Genomic DNA, 27,188 nt, shown 5'->3' on the forward strand with positions numbered 1-27,188 from the left:
ATACTCAGTAGCTTTTGACGTGCTGGAGAAAATGGGAGCATGCTGGGATGTTTTTGCAGCTTTTTGCTCTAAGAGCAGCTGCTGAGTTGTGTGAACATGGTCATTTACCCCTCTTCCCCTCACCAGGTAGGAAATTCTTTGCAGTTTGCTGTCAAGTAAAGTTTCTTTCTATGGATTACATGTACCTGTTATGAAAATAGACTGCATTCAGTACAAATCTGTATTGCAGACTTCTTGATTTAGTCCAGTGCTTCTGCTTGCAGACTGTATGACACACAACAGCAGTGCTTCTCACACCACCAAGCAGCTGCCATTGCAGAACTGAAATGGTCCAACTCACATTGGCATAAAAAAAACCCACAAAGCTTTACTGAGTGACTTGGCTTGTTCAACCTAACATCTAGCAGCCACTTGAGGGTAAACTGAGATAAAGAGTGCAACGTATTGTTGGACAAGAAGTAGCGATCAGGTCAGGAATGGATCAGTGGTTGCAGCTCGAGGCATCGTTGGCTTGTCAAGCATCTCTGAAGAGATGACATTCACTTTTCAGTAAAGCAGCAAAGCAAGTTCTTTGCCTGTAACTGAAAACTGCATATGTCTGGGTGTTTAATGAAGTTTTCTGGCATTTATCTGGTGGTATATATACAGTAACCTCAGGAGGGGAAAAATATGGTGGTTTCTGTAATCTGTGAATAACTTGAAGCCAAAAACCACAGAGAAGATCTATGAAGAGTTGTTTCCGAGCTCTTTAGTTTTCTTCCCTTCGGGGATGTGGCTGCAGTTTGAAACGTAGGAACGTATTTCTGCTTTTTAAAGTAGCCCTACTGTTATTGAAATTAATGCTATTGAAATACAGCCTGCTTGCTGAACTTGTGCTGAGATGTGTGCAGCAGGTCTGGCTCTGCTGCTGTCAGATTGATTGGCCTTTGTGTGTGGGGGGGCACCTGGTGTTTGGGGCCAGATCTTGAAATCACAAAATCTGAAGGTCAAAGAATGTATTGAAGGAAGTTGTGAAAGTGATGTGAAGTGTGTCTGTACTGGAAACCAATCCCAACTTAAACCTCTCGCAGTCAATCATCTTTGTGTTATTACTCATCAGATTACAGAAGGTGTTTCTTAATTTATTGTGCCAGGCATTCTTAATGCTTTATCTCAGGGTGGGAATATTCTGTTACAAATATGAACCCTCCTATTAGATTGGAGGGCCCTTATTTTGGTATTTGATGCTGTGAGCTTTTGTACTGACGTGAGTGGACTCTTGGTCTGACTGTCCTCCCTCCTTGGAGATGGGATGTGTGGTATGAGATGATGCCACTATAGAAACTCGCATCCTTGTGAGTCACTGATTCTACCTGGGCTCTTGGAAATCAAGGTTATTCTACCAATACAGAAAAGAAATATTGTTTGTTGGTTAATAATAGCATATAACATTCTGATTTCATGGAATCTGAAAAATAAAAAGCACAGAAATCCCTCTAAAAAAAAAAAAATCAATGAAAAGCCCCATTCTGAACCTTGGTTCCACTGCTGTGTAGAGGATAAATGAGGGATGCTCTCAGGAATACTGGAGCACACAGGGTTTATGCTTCCTCACCAAAATGCAGGGATGTTTAACATCAGGAAACAGTCTGTGTTCCAGAGCCTGCGTTCAAAAGGAGTCTGCTTGAGGGTCCTTTGGAAATTATTCTGTATAATGGAGAATCAGATAACGCAGTATTTAGTAAAATTGCTTGAAACCCCACAGGCAGACAACGTTAAAATCAATGGAATTCACGCAAGGGTAAACCCTAACACTGATGAATACCCAAACTGATCTGAAGGGTGGAAGAGGAGAAAGAAGGGTGGATGAGCTTTATTACTTCAAGGTGTATCCGTGCTTGTAGAGAGATTTCAGGACAAGAGAGTTTAGCTGATGCACATAACAAGATAATCTCACAGTATTTGAATAGCTTGCCATTCTCACCCAACGTGTGCATTTCTCTCACGAGCAACTGCTGCAGAGCTAACAGCTGTATGTCTTTCCAGGTCTTTAATATGACAAAAGCTTAAAATGCCCTTCTCCTTGAAACGCAGCAGAGTATAGAAAAGATTTTGCATGAGGTAGCGTGTGATTCAGATGGAAAAATGTCAGGTTTTGAAAATTATTAAATCTTTGTGCTGCACAAAATTGTCAGCTGAAGGGGCGTTTGGTGTAGGAGGTTCTTGAGAGACAGTATTTCCAAATTGATCTTTTTGTGCTTTTTTTCCTCTTTTGCTTTGTTTTGGAGTTATTTCTCCCCCAGCAGCAGCTGCACAAACAGGCAGGTGATCAATAGGACAGCAGCTGCCAGGTAGCAAAAGTGTTGGAGAACTGATTCTGATTCACTGTAAGGGAAAATGCTAGGAAAAAAAATAATTAAGGAAATTGGTAAGCAGCTGCATGAGAAATCATTCCATGCCAAGGGAAGACATCTTCTCAAAGCTATCTGGAATTGCTGTGATTCAGAATCTCTCAGGTTGTTCCTTTTTACAGACGATGCAGTTCTGCATGTGCTGCACAGCAGCTGTTGGTGAGTGGTATTTCAGTTCTTCCCTTTGAAGGACCTTCTAAGGTTGGATCTCTCAAGGAAGTTCTCAGTATAGGTAGGATGCCCACAGGAATACACGAGTATATTTTTGTCTGGATGTCCTTTGGGGTTCTCATCTCAACTGCTGCTTCAGAATTTGCACTGCAGTACTTCCATGGGTGGATAGGGTTGCATGCAGAGCATTGGGGATGATGCTGCTGTGGATGGGAAACGACCAGTATGTGGCAGGTGGGTTAATAAACTGCCCAGTCTGCAGTGCCGTTCCACCAAGAGGCTGTGAAAGATGTTTATTTTACCATCTTCTTGTCTTACTTCCCTCTGTGGTTATTTCATCTAGCTGTTGCAGTTGGTTTTATGTCTATTTCATCAAGTATTTGAAGCAGAGGGTTACCTTGAAAAAGCAGATAGATAGAAAGTTAATGGCCAACTCACACATCCTTTCTGCAGGAGCACAAGGATCACTACAGTGCCTATTACTCTGGCTTTCTATTTTTTTCCTTTGTTGTATGACACGTAGTTACTGCAAATATGCACATGAAAATATTTGTTAATGCAAATGTCACGTTGCTTTGATTAGTATTTACAGAAAGACTTAAAAACACCTGGGACTCGAGTCTCTCTAATTACACAGAACCTATCTCCTAATTGGATTTTTCCTCTGTTGTGGGATACTGTATATACTTCATAAATTCAGTTATATTAGAAATGCCCAATACACAATAGAGTCAGTTTTAGGATAGGCAGGAGCCTTAAAGTCGAATTAAATGTAATGTATCTCTATTGAGCTCTGCTTAATTTGTGTGAAGTGTGAAAAAGAATGAAGACACTTGCAAAGAAAAATTAACGTGTGATTTTAATTCTGTATTTTGTGTGAATTAGGAAATGTAGTGATCTTCTCATCTGAACTCATTGCTTTAAAGCGTGTGCACTATGTTACAGATAGAATGATGTCTATCAATGCCTAACGTTGGGTATTTTATGTTGTTAAGTTTGAGATACCTGAAGAAGCAACAAAAATAACTACAGCAATTTTTAGTCCAGTTTTAAATTAGATCATTAGGGATTTAGAAGGCAGTTGCTGAGAATTACACTATTTTCTCTACTCTTGGCTATTGAGTGCCTCAAGATACGGATGACAGCAATGTCTCAAACCCTGCCAGGAGGAAAAGAAGCTGTTGCTTTCTCACAGCTGTGGTCATCTCTTAGTTCATGGGTTTTGCAAATGAACACTTGCGTGTTGTCTTGGCAATTAAGGTCACCTGAACTCAGGTCTCATCATAGCCATATTACTGTCTTCTCCTACGTTTCAGGAGCAAATAAGGCAGTTTAGAGTGCTCTCCTCCTTTCTCATGTCTTGGTCCATTTTATCTAGAGGTATTTTAGAGTATGAGAGGCATATTTGGTATTTAGTGAGAACATGACCTTAAAAAAAAAAAAAAGGGGGGGAAGTGTTTGCTGGTGAACAGTTTATGTTCTGAAAACTCCATGATTATTTTATTTATATGTTTTGAGGAGCTTTATATGATTTGTGAGCAGAAATGCACTTTCAGTTTTTCTTGGGATGAATTACTGGTGATAACGTTGGATTTTTCTAGTGAATACCACAGGGGCAGGAATTAAGATAGAATAACTGCATGTGCCTATGACTATTAGTACAGTTTTGGATAAAGTAGACTGTAAGAGGTCATGTTGCTAAGGAGGAGCTCGACAGCACTGTTTGCAAAGGCAAGGGAAGAAATGTGACCTCTTATTTCTCTTGTCGTTGACTTTCTTGCCAAGTGATGTATATCTGTGCTTCACCTCAGGCCAGGTTCTGGTTTTAATGTAATTTATACATTTATAAAAGAAACTTTTAAGCCCAAAGAAGCCCAGTGATTCATGTTTTGTTCTGCTTGCATGTTTGGTAATGAGCTTTGGCAAAAAAAGGAATAGGTGAGAGGGGGAAGTTCCTTTTTGTATTTGGAATTGTGATAATGTCTATTCACATAGGAGTGATTTAAATGTCATGTGCCATACTGTAATTTACCTCTGACAGTGACTGATATTTGAGTTTGATGCACAGCAAGGTTACAATATAAGGCAAAAGAAGAAAATAAATGAAAAGTGCCAACTTTTCCAATGGGAAAGATATTTTAGGTGAGACTATGATTAGAGCTTGTAAGCATAGGAGCTATTTCTGACCAAAGTACAAATCAGCATGCTTCCATTGCTCTCTGCACACCCCTCAGGATCCTTGTCACCCCTGGTTATCACAGCTCCTATATAAACCATTGGAAGGCTTGGGGCTTGGGATCAGACCATGACCTTGTGAGGCTTGAAGGCCAAGCCAGGCTTTGTCTATGCAGTGATTCAGCCAAATTTTTACCTGAATTTCAGAATTCTGACTTGATGGTGAATGTTTGCATGTTTACAACCTACAGGTTCATTATTTTTTTTTTTCTCTGCTTTGAGTTTTTTTTTTGTAGCTGAACAGAAATTCTACTTTAGATGTCCATCTCTTGGACAGATAAGGATTCCCTGATACTTTCTGTCTTAAAAGCAGTATATGTTGTTTTTTGTCGTTATCTTCAGTGCAGTCATGTGCTATTTGAGAGCATCAGGTCGTTGGCACCTTTTCTGCTGGATTGGAGGGACCTAAAAGGGTCAGATGGACAACAGCCAGGGAGAGTTTGTGTTGAGATCTTAAGCACAGCATTGAACAGATACTGCTTACTTTTCTGTGCAGGCAGCCAAAGAAAAGCATTGAGAAGATTTGCTGGGTGACACGTTGTCAGGAGTTGCAGGCATTATTCTGTGGTGGAGGAAGAATATTTTTTTTTCCCCTTCAACATTTACAAAAAATTAAACTGACATTTATCTGTAGAGCAGCTTTGCTGTTACAGTGGTTTTAAAAGAAAATCAGTTTGTACGTGTGGGTTTTCCTTGCCCCCTTCTTAATATATGATCAGCAAATGTATGACAGACTCATTACTTGCTTGCAAACAAAACAGAACTCTTCGTGAAGCAGAATGCCAATGGCTCTGCAGTGAGCATCTCCTCCTGCAGCTGCATTGGCTGCTGGGCACGTCAAAGCCTTGAGCCTTAATAATGACAATTGATGTGTGAATTGAATTCGTGGAAGGAGCTCTGGTGGCTCATTCAGTAAATAGAATGCTGGTGCAGCTAAGAATGAGTTGTTGTGCCACAGGTGTGATTATGAACTGGGTACGAATTTATTATATTTATTATTGCTCTGCTGCTGAGCTCCAAGTGCTTGCATCAGCAGGTACTGTTTTTTGACCCAGGACTTGATAAGCAGCTGTGTTAAGTCAATAATTGTACTTGGGAGAAGTCTGTTCCTAGAGCAGAAGACCAGACTACTAAGAAATATGTGTAGCTTTCAAGGCAATGTGAGGTATCTGCACACATCAGAGTCCAAGTAAGGCTTTCCAGAGCCTCCCCCTCTCCTGCTTTGTCATGTACTTCTACCTATGCTAAATTTTTCCAGCTGCCTTAAAGACTTGTTCCATAGTGTAGGAGCTGTAAGGAAACGCTGACTTTGTAATGCGCAACCATTGCACTTGGCAGCAATACGAGGCACCTGTAACATCATCTAACCCAATGATGTGTGTTAATTTCTTCAGGGTTTTTTTTTTTTCCTTGTTATTTATTTCTTGTTCTTAAAACAGGCAAAAGCAGAGCCTGAACCTTCAGTGCAATCTGCACATCTGGTGGTCCTGTGGCACCATCTGGAGATGTGAGATGCTGAAGTCTCCTCCATCTCCTACAGCCTGCTGACAAGTATGATGTGTTTGCAGGAAATTCTTAACGTTTATGTAACTGATGCTATTGCCATTGAAGCTGACCTGTGTCTGGTCACCATGTTATGGCAGCTGTGTTGTACCTAGGAAGGTTTTAGGTGTGTTTTGCTCATTCAGAATGCTGGTGAGGCCGTGATGTTTGCAGTCTGACTGCTAGCTAAATACACAGTGGTTGTCCTCATCCATTTGATTCTCTGTATGCATACAATCAGGTATTATCATGTGTTTTCCCATTTTGCTTTTAAAGTTGTTTTTTTTCCTGTTTCTTGTGGTTTGCTATGATTCACACGTTGCATTTGTGTCACTGATTTGTCTCTTTAGAATGCTAGGGAGTCTTTTTCCTTTAAAGATTGATATTCCTTGCTAATGCATAAAGGACAAAAAAAAGTGGATGTTGAATGTATGAACATATGAAAGATTCCTCAAGTTTGTAATCCACTTAATTTTTAATAAATTGAATATATCATTATTAAAAACATGTATAGCTTTGATACAGATAGGTTTAGAATACATAAAGGATTATGATAGCGTAACATTAATCTCTGGCAATAAAAAGACTTCTGTTTCATGAGCATATTAATCCTTATGGATGGAAACAAACACGGTGTCCTCCTGTAACCCATTAAAAATGTTTCTTGAAAGTTACTGCTATGAGTTCTGTGCAACAGCAGGGATGGAGGGACAGCACAATGCCAGCTGAATTCATGGGGAAAAGAAGTGTTACTGAAACAGGCTGCTAGAGGGAAAGAGAACGGAATAAAGGAGGATTGAGGAGATGGCCTGGGTCACATTGGCACACAGATTCCTCGCAGTGAAAGCGGTTGTGCTCACTTACAGAGCGGTACTTCAGAGGCTTTTATTGTTACAGCAAAACGCTGTTGACATGGTGGAGTTTCTTTCAAATGGATTCTGTGAGAAAAGGCGCTTGGATTGTAGTGTTGTTACTGTTGTGTGGTGAAAAGTGGGGGGAAAAAGGGGATTGTTCAGAGAAATACAAGAAATAGGATCGTGTAAGGAAAGGAGCTTCTCTCCTTTCCTCTCTGAGGAAAGTACAGCTCACAGTGAAGGGTTCCCATGTGTGTTTCTTGTTGGTTGGTTCACATCAAAGTGTTGGCTCGTCCTTCAGCAGACACAGGCAGTTCTTATGGGTTTTTTCACCACAAAGCAGTGAATTATTAAAGTTGCCTCAGTCGCTTCCAAGTGCTTCAGGTTGTTCTGTCATTCTCCTGAGTTCCACTCATCACTCCTGAGCCCACAGATAACTTTCTGTGTACACCAGGACTTTCTCTCAATGTCCATTGTATCACTGCTGGAAAAAGCACTGAACCTTTGTAGATGTAGAGTAGGTTACATAGGAAGGGATTGTTAAAGCAAATAGATGAATAACGTTTGCCTTGATTTTTAATCTTGTTGAAGACAACAGATTTCCAGTGTTTCGCTCTCCTTTTCTGCTCAAGATGTCACCCAAAGCCTTCTAAACTACAAAGAAATATCATATGCAGCTTAGCATGGTTTTAATAGAATGGGAACTGAGGTCTGTGGCACTGGGCTGCTGGCTGCATTGCCAGCTCGCAATGTCCATCTGCAGACTTGACCATTCACCCTTTGGGAAACTGAAACTGCCAATGCCTCCTGCCCAGATATGTTGTCAGGCTTCATGATGCTTTAAAAGCAGTGATTGAAGAAGCCACACAGTGCTGTCAAAGTGAAATGGAAAAAAAAAAAAAAAAAACCAACACAGGAACAGATGTAAAATGAAGCTCCAAGTGGAAGCATCCACTCCTCTGCTGAAGAAATAGAATTCTTTACAATTTAGATAAGTGAGGTTTGTTTGCAGCTGAAAATTTTGAGCACGCTGCTTTTGCATGATAATATTTTAGATTTATTTCCACAACTTATTGCACATTCTTTTTTTTTTTTTTTTTTTTTTGAGTTTTCATTGCAGAAAATTGCCAGGAGGAATGGATTTTTGTCTTCCCTCAGCTGGCAGAACAATTTTCCACCTGTCGCCCAAATATTTGATGGGGAGGATTATGGTACAGCTGCTGGAAGTTTATACTTTATATCCATAGGAAGGCTCTGAGTCTCACACACTGCCACCAGAGGTTGGCACTCTGAGACATGCCCTGCATTTGTGACTTCCAATGGGAATTATATGGGAAACCCCACAGTGGCTGCTTGGCACATTTGCAAGCAATGCCTGACTTCCCACCTGCAATCCCCTTGAGACACATTCCTTCACTGGGGAGCAGTTGTAACTAAACTGGGGCTGTTAGTTGGAAAAGCAACTTCAATGCGATTTGCCTTCATTCTTTTAACCATCTGACCCTGCCACGTATGCAGAAATGTGGGTTGTTTTTTTTGACAGCCATGCAGACATTGATAGAAATATGAGATTTTGTTGCCTGTGTGAAATCCTTTAATGCCTTTGTTATTTCCTTTGCCACATGGATTTACTGAAGTCTATAGGGACGTGGTATTTAGCAAAGATTGACGATGCAGGAAACAGAAGAGTGGTCAGTAATCAAAGATGCATGCTGATGAATCTCACTGCATAATTTTTCTTGAAACTCTATACATTGAAAGTGAATCCAATTATTACTTATTCAGCACCGCTGGTAAATGATACAGAACTACTTAATTAGTATGAGTGCCACACAGGGATTGCATTTGGTAGTTCTGTCCTCTGTCATTCACTGTTGTGGTGGAACAACCGCCTTCCTGTGAGTACATATGGCTGAACCTTGAAGGCTGACAGCTGCAATAACTTGAAATCAAAACCCTTATAAAGTTCCAGCAGGCTTTAGATGGATGTTAAAACAAGTGAGGCACCATTGAAAGAAAACAGAAAAGAAAGATGTGTGAAATTAAAAAGCACAAGTAGTAAAAGAGTGATGTCTGTTGTTTGCAGGTGCTCGTCAGTAACCCAGTAACACCACGGCTGTGTGTTGCTGTTAAGTCCCAGCCCTTCATTTCAGCACTGTTTGGGTTTCATCCTTTGTAACTCACACTGAACAACAAATTGAAGGGCTCCCAGAATAATATTAAGTCCTCTGACTAAAAGTATCCCTGTAAAGTTGTCCACTGTTCTTCCCAAAGTCTTCCACTATTCCTGCTATCCCTGGAGGTGCCTGAGGCCACAGATGGAGCCCTTTGCAGCCCACTGGGGGATGGATGGGAGCAGTGGGCTTTGAGGTCCCTTCCCAACCCAGCCTTAACCCACACAAACTCATTGGTGCCTCGTGGAGCACTGAAAGAATTGATGGAGGAGTGGGATTCCTGTGCCTCTGAATTCACAGGAAATAGAAAAAGTGTCATTCTATAAAGCATAGATTTAATAAGGCCTGCAGGGACACAGTATTACTGAAGACTGACAAGATGAAAATTGGCATAACTGTTCTGTAGTAAAACGCTAAGAATTATGATAATATTTTATAAAGTACACTAAAAATGTAGTTTAAAACATTGTGAAAAATGGAAGTCTCTCAGTCTCACTCGGAAATATAATCATTTCCCATCACGTACAGGGTGTATAGTTTCAAATACAGATACAGAGTGTTAAGCAGGGTTACTTCTATTAAAAATAGATGTCATATGCTCATTATTGTTTGAGTGCTTTTGCGTTCACATCTAAGCAGAGAAATTGAGAAAATAGGACGTGTGCTGATTGGGTGCCTTTGGATCCTCCTGCCCACGGTGCAGACTTACCCCCACAGGCTGTAGCCCTACAGAAACAATTTTTTTCCAATTTTTCCAATTTTTTTCAACTTTTGCAGCACCTTAAGGGGCTGCAGGAAGGGGGATCAATGTAGGAGCACATTGAACAATTTCCTCTGTATGGGTTTGGAAACCACAGTTTGCTTATTTCACTGTTGAAGTGCTGCAGTAGTGCTGCTCACATCAGTACATTTCTCCATGTACTCTGAGCCTCTTTCAATGTGCAGCAACTGTTTGAAGGAAAGTCAGCATTGGAAAAAAGGGGTTCTTTGGTGGTTATAGCTCTGAATGCTGTTCAAGAGAATAAGGTTTACTTCGACTTCTCCCATGGGCATCTTGTATGATCTGTGATGACCCATTTAGTCTTTCTGTACCCATCTATAAAACTTGGCAGTACGGATGATGCCTTTTTCTGACGTTCTGATTTCCCTGGAAGTTCTTACATTATTGTTTTGTCTTGGTGTGCGCCAAAGCAGTCCTGATAACTATTGCATTCCTCAAGTTTTTCTTTAATAAAATTAGTTTTTAATAAAATATGGACGTTTAACTGGTTTACAGCCAGATAAATAATACAAAAATAAAGCAACATGAAAAATGTGTGTTTTCCTTTCTGCCCCTTTCAGGAAATGATAACAGCGAAGCCCTTCCAGAGTCCATCCCATCTGCTCCTGGAACGCTGCCTCACTTCATGGAGGAACCAGATGATGCCTACATTATCAAAAGCAACCCCATTGTCTTACGCTGCAAAGCCATGCCAGCCATGCAGATTTTCTTCAAGTGCAATGGTGAATGGGTCCACCAAAACGAGCACGTGTCGGAGGAAAGCATGGATGAGACCACAGGTAAGGGCAGTGTCCTTGGGGAAGTGTAAGCACAAACTGCACTGGGGTTGTGATACAGTTGAATGGCAAAGAGCTGTGGGGTGCACTGAGCTGAAGGAATGGTTATTTGCTAAGTAACCAAGTTCAGCAGGAGAAATCCATTGTGTAAAAGAGTCTCTCTCAAAGGAAGAGAAATAAGAAGGGAGAAAGTTGAAAGCGATCAACAGATTTTATCATGCTTCCAGCACACCCTTTATCTTTTCTCATTTAAAAGCATCTTGATAACTATTGCAAACCAATTTAACGCTGCGCTGTCTTGTAATTTCACAATTCGGTTTTGTTATTGCTTTCCTCCTCTTTTTAACTTCCACGATTGCTAGGCAACTCCATGGGTTGGAAATAGCAGCGTAGGCACAACATCCTCTCCATCAATACCAGAAATTCCTCTTTAGAGGGGGGAAAAACCACATTTAAAGAAGAAGATACATCTCCTGAAGTGACAGTGGTGTTTGGCATTCACTTTAAGTGACACATTCTGAAGAAATTTCATCCTAGCAGCTTTCTGTAAATGCTAATCTGAGTGAGCTCTAATTTCTACAGTTACCTTTTCAAAAAGAATTTAATAGGCGTAACCTTTACTTCTAAAGGCACTGCTGAATCAATACAGAAGAAATGTCGTTCCTAAATGTTTTTCTTCCATATGGTTAATGAAAAGCTGTCTTGTGAATACTGCAATTATGTTTTATAAGCCTTGGATTAATAATAGAATAAAAAAAAGATGAAGCAACATTAGGTGGTAGGTTTTCTGTTTTGCTTTTAAATAACACACGGTAACATTGAGTTTTGAGACATGGAGGCACAGACTTAGCGAATGGGATCTGGAATATAAATGATGCAGATTTGAATTTAGCCCAAGGGCAGAGCTAGCAGTAAAAGTATTGTTTGCTGTCTGCACATGGGCGTGATCCCAATAGTTAATGTGTTCTAAAAGCAGCCGTGATGATGCTCAGCATGCAGAAAGGCACAAGGAACGGCTACGTTGGGTGAGCTGTGAAGGACAGGCCTGGATGTTCTTCTCTCCTAGATGTATCCATACCCACAAACTACTTCAGAACCTTTCCCCAGCCTTGAGGAAGCATCAGACGTGAGGTTTTTTGAGGGGAGTAAATGAGTGCTCTGACAGTCCTCTCATCTCTGGAGCCAAATCCAGAGAATAAACATTTCTGCTACCAAACACTCCGTGTTCTGCACACTGTGTGGGCTCCATCTGTGAGAAACTGCACTCAAATTTATGGCACAAGTGGTGCCTCTGGTTAATGAGCGTCAATGCATTCACCAAAAGGAAGTCATGCTGCACGAAAATGAGGCTGCCTTGTTCCATCTTCCACTCTTTGGTATGTGGTGTAAATTTGGAGGAGAATAGTAAAATAGTGGTGAAGAATAGAAACAAATAAGTGAGCAAGACGCGCATCGTAGCGTCTCTGCAAATTCCTGCCTGTGTGTTCTTAGCCAGGCTGTGCAAGGAGTGCACATAACGAGAGCCAGTATGTGAACCTGAGAGGAAGGGCATCAATTCTGTAGCTCTGTGTGGTTTGTAGTTAAACACTGGGCTGACACAAGCTGGCTGCCTGAGGGTGTATCGAGGGTTCTGGGAGGCTGATTGTTTGCATTGCAGCTTGTGCTGTGGTGACTTTGCTGCTGCTGATGCATGAAGTCAGGGCAGGTAAGGCAGCACGTGTCGTGACTGATGGATGCACTGCTCAGTTACAAACCCAATTATTTCATCTTCTGCCTTAGTTCCTGAGCTACAAAAAAAGGGGAGAGCGATCCACAGTCTGCCTTTTTGTTGTTGGTTCCATAAGCACTGCAGCAAGGGAACTTTGCTCACTCTGTGTGCTCAGAAAATAAGAGCTTGAGCTAATAGATCCTACTGTGATAAGAATATAATATATAATATAATGTGATGTATATGATGTAATGTGATAATATATTAATATATAGTTATAGCTTGATGCATTTCTTTCTGCTTTCCTTCTCTTTTTTCCTGAATGTTGAGGACTGCACCTCCAAATTAGTTTACAAATATCTCAGCTTTTGGTTTTACTGCAGGATCAGACCACTAAAAGTAACTTGAGTTTCCACGTCTGATAAATAAAAGGATTACAGCAATAACTGCTGTCAGCGTTTTTCTCATTTAAACAAATAAAGCTGACAAATGCTGAAGTTCTGTGCAGCTCTGTTATGTTTAGTACATGGAGAGCAATTATTCATCTGCTGCCAACATTAGTCTATCTGCAGCTAAACCATCCAACGGTGCAGAAAGCTTATTAGCATCTCAGTACCACAGTCATAATTTTATATTCTGTAAGGCTGTGCTGTGTAACAAAAGATGATGGTTATAATTTGCACAATAATTTAAAAGGTTGACTTGCAGTGCTTATTAGAGTTACACAAGTTACAGGTAAAATGTTGTTCTTGTTTATGATGTGCCTGTTTGTATTTGCCTGGATATTTTTTTTTTGCTCTGTGTCATTTCCTATGAATGTTTTCTCTGGCATTTTTGAGACGCAGATGGTGAGTGAATATATCTGCTGGTGAAATACAGTGATGATAAATGAAGAATATATGCCTCTGCTCCCCGTGGGTTTGCTTTCTGTAGTTGGTTCTAAAATAAGTGAAAATAGGTGTACTTTTTCCATAGACAACACATAAACAACTTTCCCCAAAGAGTGGATGTTCTCTGGAGGTCCCCTCCAACCTGGATTCTGTCCTTTTGGATGCATCTGTTTTGTGGATTGACAAAGCAATGGAGTCCAAGGGACAGAATTCCTGTCCTTCTCCCCTTCTCAGTGCATCTCTCAAAATCATGCACTGTTTGGCTGCCTGATTCAAAGCTCATTAAGTGTTGCTTCAGGCTGATGTATATCAATTAATATTAATAAGCATGTTGGTGAAAGGAAGAGCTGAGGTGGAGAGCATTCTACTTTAACAAACCCAAATTTGTAGATACCTTTATTCAGTGGTGACTGCTCAGTGTTGTACAGCATCAATGAGCCTAGAAATGGCTTCTGCTCTTCCACATGTGATGATTTTTTCAGGTTGGTATCAGTAAAGGCTCTGTTGCTTGTACCAGCAGCTGTATAATGTGCAGTTCTCAACTCCTCATTTCTATTCGCTGCTTCCAAAAATTCCTTGAGTAGCTTGGAAATGTGGGAGATTTCAGGACAGATGGACTGTATTGTAACCAGGTGGGGAATGGTCAGCGAGGTAGGAGCTGATGGCTGGTGAGGGGATGAGTGGGTTTTCCCCAGGAAGATGCTAGTTGAGGTCATGCTGGGAATAAGCTGACTGTGGGAGGCCAGCTATAGGTACTTAGGTATAGCAGGATGCCATGTGAACTTCTCACTTTGGTAGCAGTTCAGGCAGTGCACAGATCAGCATTGCACTGCCTACAAACACAGACTCGCAGGCTGATAGGACATGGCTGCACAGCAGTGTGCATCAGCTAATTGAGTGCTGGGTGAGTGATCCCTGACCAGAGACAGCCATCTCAGAAAGGTCACTGTTTGTCAAGGACTGATTGTTTTTCATCCTTGTCAAAGTAGTCTTTAAGTAGATGGGTTGCAACCTCGTTGGACATGGCTGCAAATTAGCTTGGATTTGGAGGCTTGCGCTTTTGAGGCTCTGGAGCTTTGAAATCATCCAGGGATTGCACAGAGCTTGATTTGTCATGTACACAGTAACAGTAAAATATGCATTTGTCAGTGTTATCCAGCATGACAGAATGAGAAATGTTCAACCACTGGGACCTGCTGTGTCAGGTTGCCAGGACTCCAGGGGTCTCTAATGGAACTTACTGTGGCTGCTCTTATCACTTGCCTGTAAACATCACTCTATAGGAAGGTAGTATGGCTGAGAACTTGCGAATTCGTTGCTCTCAGAGCAGCCTGGGTGTTTACTTTGAGATGGTGCAGTTTCATTGTACGTCTTATAGCCCGTGTCAGCAAGGAGGAGGATTTCCAACAGAACTACTGGCTTCTGCCAGTGATGTTTTCATCATTACAGGAAACAAAGGGAAGCTTCTGTAAACAATTTTGTTGACAAATGCATCAACATAGTAAAAACAAAGCACAAATAGAAACAACCAGTTTGTTTATTACAGCATGGATAAATATTTGAGCTGCTAAAATGATTTTCGAGACAACCGAGGAAACTCTTGTAGGTTTGGCCATATCTTAAGATGTCTTTGGGAAATACGACAAGCCAAACAGGAGAAATGAAAAGAAATAATTTGCCTGCTGCTGGAAACATAACAAAAATGTTGTGTTGCTTTATAGCTCCTCTGCCCTCCCCCACTGCTCTCCAGTGAGCATCCCCAGTGGCCTCAGCTCTTGTTTGTCAGAGGACCAGGCTGACTTCCTGGTGCCTTCCAGAAGTGAAGTACCCAGCCATTTGTTAATGATGCCTGAGATTAAGTGGAAGCCAATTTTTATGGAGTTCAGGTTTAGAAATTTCGTGGTGCTTTATAAATTCACAGGCATGAAATATTTTAAGATTGAGTTTTCATTCATTTCCAGTGAAGGGGAAATAAGTACCTTGGGACTGCATCAGAGGAGAGGAGGAAGAAAGTAGAAGGCATGATCTTTTTTTTTTTTTCCCAATTTTCAAATTAACGTTTTTCTGACTAGCTCTCCTAAGTGATTCTTAGTGCCACTTAACAGTGATTTGGATTATATTTTCTCTCCCCAACGTTGTCATACAAAGGTAGTTATGGATTTAGCATATAGATATAGAAAACATTGCGAGTGTATAAAATAAGGTGTCAGGTTTAGAAGGCCTCCACTTGTTATCTTGTCTGAAACAAAAGCTTCTGCTCTGAAGGGCAGTGATGCTGAATGTTGGCTGTGTATGGGGAGTTGTGGAAATGGCAGCAGGAGGAAAAAAAAAGCATGAGACTCTTCCCATCATTACTCCTGGTTTGCCTCCGTTATTCCATGAGATTCTTTTCTGAGTTATTTAGATGAACCTGTTTAATTCCTGTCACTTATGCATAGTTCTGGTTGTTTGACTTGACTTGGGGGTAATGGATGTGGGTCCACCAGGGTGCTTCAGAAAGAGCTTCAAGTGCACTGAGAGTGGTAAATGGGAATACAATTTCATCTTCTGTTATACAATGCCAAATAATCCCTCCAAGTGACAAAAGGCACGTGAGAAAAGGCTTCTGAAGCATTACACTCTTGCAAAGGCCAATGTGGCTGGGTAATTTGTTTCATTTGATGCATTATGACCTAGTCAGCTTTTAGCATTGAATTAATGGTAATATATTATTGTCAAAGTAATTAAAGCTTTGCCTTGATTAAGAAAATGGAATTGTTTAATTAAAAGAAAAGCATCTGCTAACCTTTGCTTTATGCCTGAGGAAGGAAGCTCATATCACTTAATTTTCTGTATCTTTCCCCTTCAGGCCTGAAAGTTCGAGAGGTGTTCATCAATGTGACGAGGCAGCAGGTGGAAGACTTTCATGGGCCAGAAGATTACTGGTGTCAGTGCGTGGCATGGAGCCATCTGGGGACCTCAAAGAGCAGGAAGGCGTCCGTCCGCATCGCTTGTGAGTAGAATAAACCTTCTGATGTTCTTTGGATGTATTGGAGTTATAATGAGTTTGGTTTTTTCCTGTATTGAACTCTGCAGATTTAAGGAAAAACTTTGAGCAAGACCCCCAGGGGAAGGAGGTTCCTATTGAAGGGATGATCGTTCTGCACTGCCGGCCCCCCGAGGGCGTCCCTGCAGCTGAGGTGAGCTTTTTCTGCATGACACACAAGAAAGGCTCAGCACTGCTGGTTTCCAGGCTCAGTGTTGGTGGCAGTTCTCCCTGTTGCAAAAAGCTGGGCTCTCCACGCGGGATCAACGTGTGTTGATCTACGTTGGCAATTTTGGGGATTTGAGTTGCTTTGCTTTTGTTGCTACTTCTAAAAATACGATCTTTAGAGGTGAGCAGGAAGTTTTCAGGTGATGATTTGTGTAAATCCCATGTGTACTCCTCGAGATCCAAAGAAACAAACAATGAGTAAACGGGTACCTGATACCTATTGAGTAAATAGGTGAACTTCTACCTAACAAGCCTGGTTTGCTGAGCTGATTACCTGCATTTGTCTGGTTTTCAATTTATGCATGGTTAAATGTCCACAGAATGCTGTCTTTGTTGGAATTGGACCATTTGAGGAAAAAATGGTGAATGCTGTTTAAATTTTACTGAGGATTTTAGAATTATCTGCTTTACGGTCTACAATCGAGCAGAATATCTGTCCTTTTGGAAAGTTAGGAATGATACTGAATGGAAAAACTGGCATTTCTGTTGTTTTCTACAGATAAAATTGCAGAGTTCTCAGAAAGCCCTGATTTACTGATGCTGATGGTAAGATTGTTATTGCTGCTAATAAAGCCTGTATATCGTAACAGGTCATGTTTGCTCTGGACAGTAAAATCTCACATAAAGGCTTCACGTAAAGGATTCAAGGCTAATTCTATGCTCATCAAGGTAAACTGTCTTCTGAAAATAATTAAGTGTTCAAATGAGTAATGGCTCTGGTCTGTGGCAGTAAGCTCCATGTTGTAAACTCATTTGGTATTTTTGAGTTATGGGAGACCTACCCTGGATAAGAAGTAACAGAGAGCCCATAAGTTTTGCTCAATAATTGTTGGGTGTGTACAGTACCAAGAAACATAGAATGCTATAAAACCTGAGGCTGAATGGTTTGGGAACAAGAATTGCTCTCTTTAGAGTTTGGATGAAGTCCTAGATGATAAGACTTGAAGTAAGTATGGATGAAGCTCACGTTGGTTTCAGTTGATGCAAAATAGATGCTAATAGTGGTATGGAGGAAATGGACAGGAGACTCTCACCCCATTTGTGTTACTGTGCCAATGTCTGCCTGAGCCCCTTGGAGAAGATTCTGATTATTCTGTCCATCAAGTGCAGAAATGCAGCACCATTATTTTCCCAAAGAGCACACAGTTCTGTGCCTGCCATAGGAACAGATTAATCGAGTGGTTTATTTCTGACCGTGGTGATGAAGGACTGGTGCAGCCAAACCTCACACTGGAATGAAATTTAAGTTCAACTCCATTATTTCAGTGAGCCTGCCCCATTATCAACAATATAAATCTTCACTTCTGGAATTATTTTCCTGCAGCTTAAAGGTGCTGAGGAATTGTTAAACCTAAGGATAAAAGTGTCCTACTCTGTGGCTTAATCTCTGCTCCCAAATCATAGAATCACCAAGGTTGGAAAAGACTTAAAAGATCATCCAGTCCAACCGTTAACCTATTCCCAATAGCTCCCACTAAACCATGTCCCTCAACACAACATCCAGCCTTTCCTTGAACACTCCCAGAGTCGGTGACTCCACCACCTCCCTTGGCAGTCCATTCCAGAATGGAATGAAATCCTCACTCATTAGCTCTGTGAGACTGCTGGGATGTCCTCACAGTCAGCATCTCTGCCAATGGTGCTTCAGTATTAGATCTTTTTCTTTATTTTGGGGGTGATATAACTGTGGTGAAGACCAAACCTCATGGAGATATTCTCCAGAGAGAATTCCTCTAGATCATTTTTGGTTTTATTGAGAGAAATTTCTACTTTTATACTGTTCTAAAATTAATATGTCTTCGATATCTCATCATTGGCAGCAATGAAGGCATCTGGATTAAGGTTTCTTATTAGTATTACTTTCTGCATGCAATATATAAAAGAGGAGGAAGTAAAGTATGGATTAAAGATTTTGATCCATAGTTGTAACGTATCCAGACTATATATGACATAAGACCTTCCTTGTACGAATTAATTTACAAATAATGGGAGCCAGTGTAACATTGTCAGTGCTTTGTGTGCTCACACAGTTCACTTGTAGTAAATGGTCTTCAAGATGGATAACGCATTAGTGAAAACAAACAACCAAGGAGGATTACAAATAAGGAATTTGCCGTATTCTAATTCAGCTTTAATGTCACACAGGCACGAATCAAGAGCTCCAAATCCTGCTGAGGCAAGCTCTGGATTTAATGCTGCTTTGAAATGCACTGTGCTGTCTTGACTCATTTAGCAGCAAATTGCAGTTGCTTGTGTCAGCTGGGTCTGAAGAAGTAAAAGACATATAGAAAAGGATCTCTCTAAATCTGCATTCTCTTTCCGAGAATGTGATGACTGTCTTCATCTCTGAGCTGAAGTTTATCTCTCATGCATGAAATGCTACTGAAAGTGCCCAACTATGACCAGTAATGAACGTCCTGTGTCCTTTGGAGCATCCTGATCAATGCGCCTTGCTCCTAGGATGCTCAGCCTTTCTGTTTGTTTGCAGGCCCGGGAATTAGCTGCTGTCAGCCCCATAGACCAGCCTGTATTTCTGCCTCTGTTGCCTTTACTATGTTGCCCACCTCTAGAGTTTGCTCCTGTATGTAGAGGAATGTAAGGAAGTTCTGCTTTGGGAGGTTGCTGAGTGCATGCAGCGTTCTATGCACATTGCACAGCGGTATGAGTAAGAAAACCCAAATCCTGACACTGAGCATAATGCAGAAAGGTTTAAAATCATCTCCTCGCATGCATTGCATGGTAAGCAAAACAGAGCTGGTGAGCAGCTGTGACTGCAGGCATCAGCACCCAACCCAAATAAATTCTTTTTTTTTTTTTTTAATGAGTTAAACAACAGAACAAAAAAGAAAATCCAGCCTTTCAAGTAAAGCATCTGATAGTCCCCTGCTGTGGCAAAATGTTGGTTTGAATGTAACAATCTCTGCTGGCTCAGATTGGATGAGACCAGAGCCATTTCTATCACAATTGATGCAGTGTTGGCACAGGGAAGAGACGGTTCTGGCTCACAATCCCCACAAGAGATTCTCCCCATAGATAGGTTTATTAATTGTGTGCAGTAGAGGCTTCATTTAGCTCAGGGTGTGTGCAGTGCTGCAGTTGTGCTGTAGCACAGGAGTTGGATAGGATGATAAATGCATGTCTGCTGGTGGTTTCTGGGAGCTGCCAGGTGGGTGCTCAGCCTCAGGTCTCTGCTGCCATATTTGGTGAGAAAGAACCCATAACCCTTTGTGTTTATTAGGATGTAAAGGAGTTAAACCCAGTTGGGTCCTTAAGCCCCATTACTCTCTTTACAAATCTTGGCTTTAGATCAGCGCAAAGCGAAGGAGGGGTAAATTTCTGCAATGGATGCTAAGCCCTCATCCTCAAGAAGTATGTGTTTACTGCTCCTTTCTATGTATTACAGTCTACTATTAACATGATCTGTTCATACCTACTGTCACTGACTGTATAAAGCAACTTGGGTAAGATTTCATATCCATAATGTTGGCAGGCCGGTAACCATAATTGTGATGCCTGAATGTTTTCCTCTTCTCTTGCCAAAGGATATTCTATTAATTTTAAGAACATACTTGAGCACTGGACTCGGTGCCTCTCAGTGGCACATTTGTTTACTTCAGAAGTGAAATAATGAAGAATTGAAGAACTTGATTCTGTCCTTTTGTGCAAGTCTGTAGTTGGGCTGCATCTGGAATCAATAATATTAATAGATCCTGGTGCTTTCCACAGGATCCTGGAGTCAGCAAACAGAATAAATTACAGCATCCTCTCTGGTTCATTGATGGCATTTCTTTCCTGTCTGCTTCTTGATGGTTGTGACATTGCACTCTCATTGTGATGGTTGTTGAACTGGAGCCTGGAAGAGACTTGGTCAATATGCATTAAGTGAAGTTTAGGATAATCTTTATTCTGTGCAGTACATTATCAGTGCATAAGAGTGAGATTTGGGGCATGGGAACAAATTAAAACATAATTTTGTAGCTGATTTTTGCTAGTAATCTTTTTAGGCATCTGGTTTTAAGTTCTCTTCACTGTTCTGGTTAGGGGCTGTGATGTTGGTTGTGGGCACATTAGTAATGAGTAATTCCAACTCACTGATTCTAGAGATCAGCATTTCTAAACAGCAGGCTTTCACATAAGGAAAATCAAACAAACCCTTTTGTTTTCTGGACTCGGGTCACCTTTGTCAGAGCAGTGCTGCAGTGCTTGTGCTGCTAAATGGGAGAGCTGCAGTTCTGTGTTGCATATGGTGTTTGCTTGAGGAGCCAAGTCCCAACTGGAAGTGCTGGAGCGCTGATAAAAATCAATTGGAGCAGAAGTTGGCCTGGAGATTTATTCCAAATCTCTTTTACTATAAGTAAATACCTTCTGAGATTAAATCTCTGAATAGTTCGTATTTGGGTATCAATGACTTGCAGACCCTTCTGCATCTGCTGTTGCGCTGAACTGTTGTTGATGAGTGTGAACTCGAGAGCCCTGCAGAGGTCTGCAGAATACTCTAACATATCTTTATCATTTATATCCAAATATATATTTAAGGTTTAAATGGAGCTGTATCCAGATACTTTTTCAAATTTTTAACACAGATTTTGACACTTTAATGGACTGCTGTAGAAGTTCCAGTGAATATCTGCATGAGTTCTGATGGCTTATTTACTGCTGTAGCTTTTAATGGAAATATAAAATAATTTCTCTTCTGGGCAGTATACATCCTGCTTCAAACACATCAACAAAATGCAAAACCCACATAAAATTCACAAGCTGCGGAGTTCAGAAAGCAGTGAGAGTCATTGCTGCCTGTTTTACATAGGCTCATGTATTTATGGGACTTGCACACATACTGTAATATGGCAGGATAATGGGATTGTAGTAAAACACTATGGCAAAAAAGGCTGCTGAGTTATTGTCTTCAATGAATCTTGTTTCTAGTTATACAGAACTGAGTATGATTATTAATGCAAACAGCATGCATTGTATAGAGTTTGTTATAGATCTTTGTCCCCGTGTCTGAGAGATCAATCTTTGCTCTGCTTTTAAGGTATGTTGGTTACAAATACAATACGTGCATTTCATTGTATGCCAGAAATATTTCACAGTGTGTGCAGTGCGTCTCGGCGATTATTCATCTCTTCTTAAAGACAGATTTCGCTTCGAGTACTGCCAACATCCATTTCCTTAACATCATAAAATGATGGGGAATGGCCAGAAATTCAGTAGTTAACTTAAGCATGACAAAATTACACGTGGTTGTATTCAGAACGGTGAAACGAATTCTTGTTGCTTTATGAAGGAATTATGCAAATTCCTGATTATTTTTTTTTTTTAAATGTGAGCAGTGACAAATAGATTTCAACGCAGAGTGTTTCCCTGCAGGTGCTGGAAGCACACACACATACCCAGGGCTCAGTGGGTGCATCCCACGTACTGCTGCTCTGCAGGAAGGATGTCTCAGCTTTAGATCTTCAGGCTGAAGCAGAACTCCAAACTGTTGGGGAGGGAAGATAGAAAAATCACTAATAGGGTCTTCCGAGGTGCTACACATAGCATAAGGTATATGTAACCTTCTGCTAATTTGTTGGCAAAGCCAGCTGAATCAATGGGACCTTCAAATTCTGAATGATTTGTTTTGGTACAGATACCCCATGGAATGTCTGCTTATGAATTATACTGTGAAGTGTTGATAATTTTCAGGAGGTGGGGGGAGGGAATGCTGCTTTAGAAACCAGTGTTTTAAGGACAACATTTTCCTCTGTGGTGCCTTTATATGTGGCAGAGATGGAAACCTGTGCTGTTACTGGGGTGTGATGCACAGCCCACTGATCTGACTGTGCAGAATGTAGTCTTACTTAATAGTATGCAGGCCCTTATTCTGTACAAAACTTGCTCAATTAAAGCCTCTTCTTTAAGCCTTTGTGTTCCACAGATGCATGGACAACACAAACAGAATAAAGATTCTGTTTGCTTAATATGCTGTTTCATCTTTGCTCAAGTCCTGCATTCATTCCTTCCCTTCGGCACCCCAACTCTGTGAGCCAAGTGCTGCCTTGTTATCTTTCTGCTGGTTTTTGGTGTGTTTCTTTTTTCTTCCCTGAAGCACTTCATCTTCAATGCCCTGAACATTTATTTTTTTTATTATTCTTTAACCTAGATCATGGACAAGGTATTATAACAGCAACTGTAATGCACAGAGCCTGGAGTCACGCTTTCCATGTTCAAACAGAGAATAGTTTTCAAAAGCAAAAACGGCTTCTGATTATCAGTGCTCGTAAGAACCACTTTAATGCTATTGCTCAACATGCAAAAATAAAAAGCCTTACATTTCACTGTTACTCTGTGAAAGTGGTGAACTAAAAAGGATGTGCTTTTGCACAGTGGTGGTTTTCCTTCAATCCATTGCAAATGTCACAGAGGGGTTTGGCTGTGGATGTTTCACCTCATCCCTGCCTCTGGGGTTTGCAGCTCATAGAATGATGGAGGGGCTGAAGGGCTGCGCAGCCACACTTGGAGGTCAGTTTGCTCTTCTGTCCTTTGTTACAATTTCATTTTTAAAGTTTTTCTCACTAAGTTCAGTGTTGGATTGGATGTTATTTGAACACTGCAAACTCCTGAAATGTTACAGATAGCCCACATTATTAACTTAGTAATTTTGCTGATGTTTGCCCTGTTGTCTTCAGATGTTTAATCCATGTTTTTGCTCCACACAGCTGACCTGCATGGGATCAGCATCCAGTGTTAAGGTATAGTGGAGGGAGGGGATGGGGCAGTGGCTGTTGCACAGAGATGGCTGCTGCATGCTGTATGCTCTGCATACACCACGTAGTTGAACACTTTGACCATCTTCTGTTGTAAGCACCAAGAGTTAACAGCATTTTTCTTGAATCTTAAGAGAAAATTGAGCTGCTTGTAGGGAAACACTGAATTCTTTTCATGTATTCAGCATTGCTACTCATCATAAAAGACCTGCTTATCTCTATAGAGCTCTCATAGCTGTCCAAAATGAGTATATGTGCTCGTTTTCAAGCAAGCAGCTGAACTTCTACTGTGTTTTTCCTCCTGTAGAAAACATGCTTTTCTCCTTCTGAGGTCTGATTTGTGTTCTAAGTACGTCAGTGCGCCCAGGAGCAACAGACAGAGGTCATGAAATAGAAATGCTGAAGCAAACAATTGTTAGAATGAAGGGGTGAAATGTGAGAGGTCCTGAACAGAAGTGAGTTCCTCTGAATAGATAATTCCTTTTTCTGAAGACCTGCTCTGAGGCTTTTTTCTTTTTGAGGTACTGTTTTGCAGCAGTATATATTTTTCTGGTACTGTTTTCAGAAATACGTTCAATTTGAATGCTTGGAAATGAACATCAGGCTTTATCATTATGTTTATAATTATAAATGATGATAGGCTTGTGTGAAAGTTTCCTATCAAGGATTTTGTAACTTGAGTACAGTGCATGTTTCTGCGAGCAGAAGGATCAGACCCGTTTGGCAAAAGACTTTTATTAGAATCATTGCAGGCTCACAGAATGGCCTGGGTTGAAAAGGACCATGAATATCATGGAGATAATATTCCAACCCCCTGCTGTGTGCAGGGTCACCAACCACCAGACCAGGCTGCCCAGAGCCACATCCAGCCTGGGCTTGAATGCCTCCAGGGATGGAGCATCCCTCTGGGTGAAGAACTTCCTTCTAATATTCAACCTAAACCTCCCAGTCTCAGTTTAAAACTGCTCCCACTTGTTCTATCCAGCCTTATAAACAGCCATTCCCCTTCCTGTTTGTCTGCTTATTGCCTCCCACTGAATGTTTTATTTACCTACATCTACAAAGATGTGACCATCTCGCATGGACAGCTGGGACTCACGTGGCATCTCTTGCTCATGGCTGTGAAAGGAACTGCAGGGAAGGGGAGTTTCCCTGGGAAGAAGGGCATCTCCTTATGCTTACAGAAGCAGGTAAGAGGTACAGCTACAAGAACTTGTCTTAGAATTTAGGACAGACTGCTGTTGTGGGTACAGCTTGCACAACCGTACAACAGATTGCACTTGCAATTTTCAGTCCACTCACATTAATGCCCATTTTGGTAAATTGCACTCAAAATCATAGCAAGAGCAGCTGGTTTATTGTCAGTTGTGACTAGAGCTGTAATTGGAAGGGGGAGGTGAGCAGGGGAAAATGGGAGATGCCTTTGGAGTGGAATATTTCCATATCTACTGCATTTCAGTGCAGATTCAAAAATCATCTGCCAGAACATGTCTTGTGATGAAGCGTAACCCATGTGCACACAGGGTTTTCACTGCCTCTGATGCTCTTCCTTCCTATTCTTGTGACTTCTGTGCAACTGAGTTTCCCTTTTACATCAAAGGAAGCTCTTCCCCTCTAAAATCAGGAGCTCCCAAATATTTTGATCCATCTTCCACAAGCAAAGGAGATGTGTATTACTCTGATGATCAGTTCTTGCAGTTCATTCCCCTGTTCCTGTCTAAATTTTCATCTAATTGTGTATTTCCAAGCATTTCTATTTCCCGAATATCATCACTAACACATGTGCTGAATGCAGTCCTAATGCAATGGCATTTTTTCCCTTTGTTATGTATAGATGCCTGTAGTCACCGTGCAGTTGGAGTAACTCTGATGTCTATCACAATGAGATCAAAGGAAAGCAGAACAAGTGACCACATGATGCTGTGTGCTATTGTAGTCAGAATGTTATGCTGTTTCAGAGGTGAAAAGGTTGTTAGGAGGCTGAAACGTTCAACCTATCCAGCCAAGCTGCTATGAGAAAATGCCCCCTGGCAGATATCTAAGTGGTTTACGACTTCAAAGTAGCAGTTGCATTTGTTACTGCACTTTCTAGTTGTGGTTCTTTCTCACAAAACACCTTTTTATCTAAGCTAACAAGGGTTCTCTCTATTCAGGTTCTGCTGGTGCAGTATACTTGTGCTATAGTCACTTTATCATCCGAAATGAGAATCAGTGAAGTACTGTGGAACTGATATTGTATAACATGACAGATTCCAGCAATGTTTTATCTCTCTGGACACATAGGTATACATTTAACATAGTAAGTTATTTGTGTTGCAGGTCTGCTTGGCTGTGTTCAGTGACACAGCACGAGTAGCATGTTTGTTAACTAGCAATTGTATTTTTTCATATAGAGAGTTGGTTTTTAGATACGTTTTCTGTGTGTAGAACAGGAGGGTTCACTAATGGATAAAAAGGGGTTTCTCTTAGAGGTATCTCACAGTTACATTCTGGAAGTTGTATTGGAAGAATGCCACTTACAAAAGCAATTGGTTAAAAAAAAAAAAAGCTTGGTGTCACTGTGAACACAACATCAGTGCTGTGGGCTCTTTGTTTCCTTCTGAGCATCCCACATCACAGCACTGAGGAACGCACGCTTTGTGCAGCACACTTGTAAAACAACGTCTGTGGATTCGTATATGCCCTTAGATTTTGTGTTATCTAGAGAAAGAAAAGCTTTGGCTTTTAATGCTGATTCTTTTATTTTTAACCATCAGACAACCTACCATTAGCAGCAGTGCATTTAGGAACGTGTGTTCTTAACAGTGGTTTAAAATAGCATGTCTGAGTCAACCTGTTGCTCACCTTCATCTTTAGCATTACAAATGGAGAAGCACATACAAGCCATGTATCTTTCCCATTATATTTACACAAGAGCATACATGAAATACATGTTTATTTTCTTACCTTCCCCTTTTTCCCCCTCCTTGATTGTTCACCAATATCAGTTTGTTTGAGGTTTTAAATCACACAAAAATGCTTCATTGCAGATTCGATGTGGCTCTGAAAACAGGCTCCAGAAGAGAAGACAGCAATGCTGTCTGTCCTGCATGGGAGGGCAGCTTCCCTGGACTTACTTGCTGCTTGAGGCTTAAGCTCCTCTGCAAGGCACCTGGAGCAAAACAAGCAGAAAGGAAATGCATTAGCAGCACACTGCCCTTGAGGTTTTTTGCAACCACTGAGAGCATCTCTTCAAAGAGAAGGTTCCTGTACCGCTGCAACATTGCCAACAAGACTGCAAGCTGATTTATGAGTTGGTCGGTGTGTCAGATTCATGTAACGAGATTATATATTCAATCTAATGAAGGAAAAATATGCTTACCAGAGCAGCATGACAGCGCTGTGATTAAATGATTCGGTAACACTGTTCTCTCGGTGGATTAATTTAAAAACCTTCAGCAGGTAGTTGACCTGCTGCTGCCTGTGTGTTTCTGCAGGTAGCCCCCTTGCAAGGAAGATCAATGCTTTTTGATTGTGTTGATAAAATAGTATGTGGTCGTGAAGGTAGATGTGAATCGCTTGGATCCTGCAAACTGGCTTTTGTGGTTATTAATCTCCCACAATGACTTATGCTGATGGGAGGTTTCTCCTTTGTATCTGCGTGAGTATTAGGGTAGAAAGCAAAA

General features: G+C 41.0%; 1 protein-coding gene across 4 annotated transcripts in view; it reads left to right on the forward strand.

Moving 5' to 3' along the window:
• UNC5D (unc-5 netrin receptor D) overlaps positions 1 to 27,188 on the forward strand; it is a 135,351-nt gene that overhangs the window by 82,468 nt on the left and 25,695 nt on the right. For all 4 annotated transcript variants that reach the window (XM_052701824.1, XM_052701822.1, XM_052701826.1 and 1 more), the window contains exons 2-4: positions 10,708 to 10,926; positions 16,370 to 16,513; positions 16,597 to 16,700. In XM_052701824.1, the coding sequence (XP_052557784.1) occupies positions 10,708 to 10,926; positions 16,370 to 16,513; positions 16,597 to 16,700 (467 nt within the window). The remainder of the gene's footprint in view (positions 1 to 10,707; positions 10,927 to 16,369; positions 16,514 to 16,596; positions 16,701 to 27,188) is intronic.

Source organism: Tympanuchus pallidicinctus, unplaced genomic scaffold (genome assembly GCF_026119805.1).
Source record: "Tympanuchus pallidicinctus isolate F22 unplaced genomic scaffold, pur_lepc_1.0 scaffold41, whole genome shotgun sequence".
Classification (NCBI taxonomy): Eukaryota; Metazoa; Chordata; class Aves; order Galliformes; family Phasianidae; genus Tympanuchus; species Tympanuchus pallidicinctus.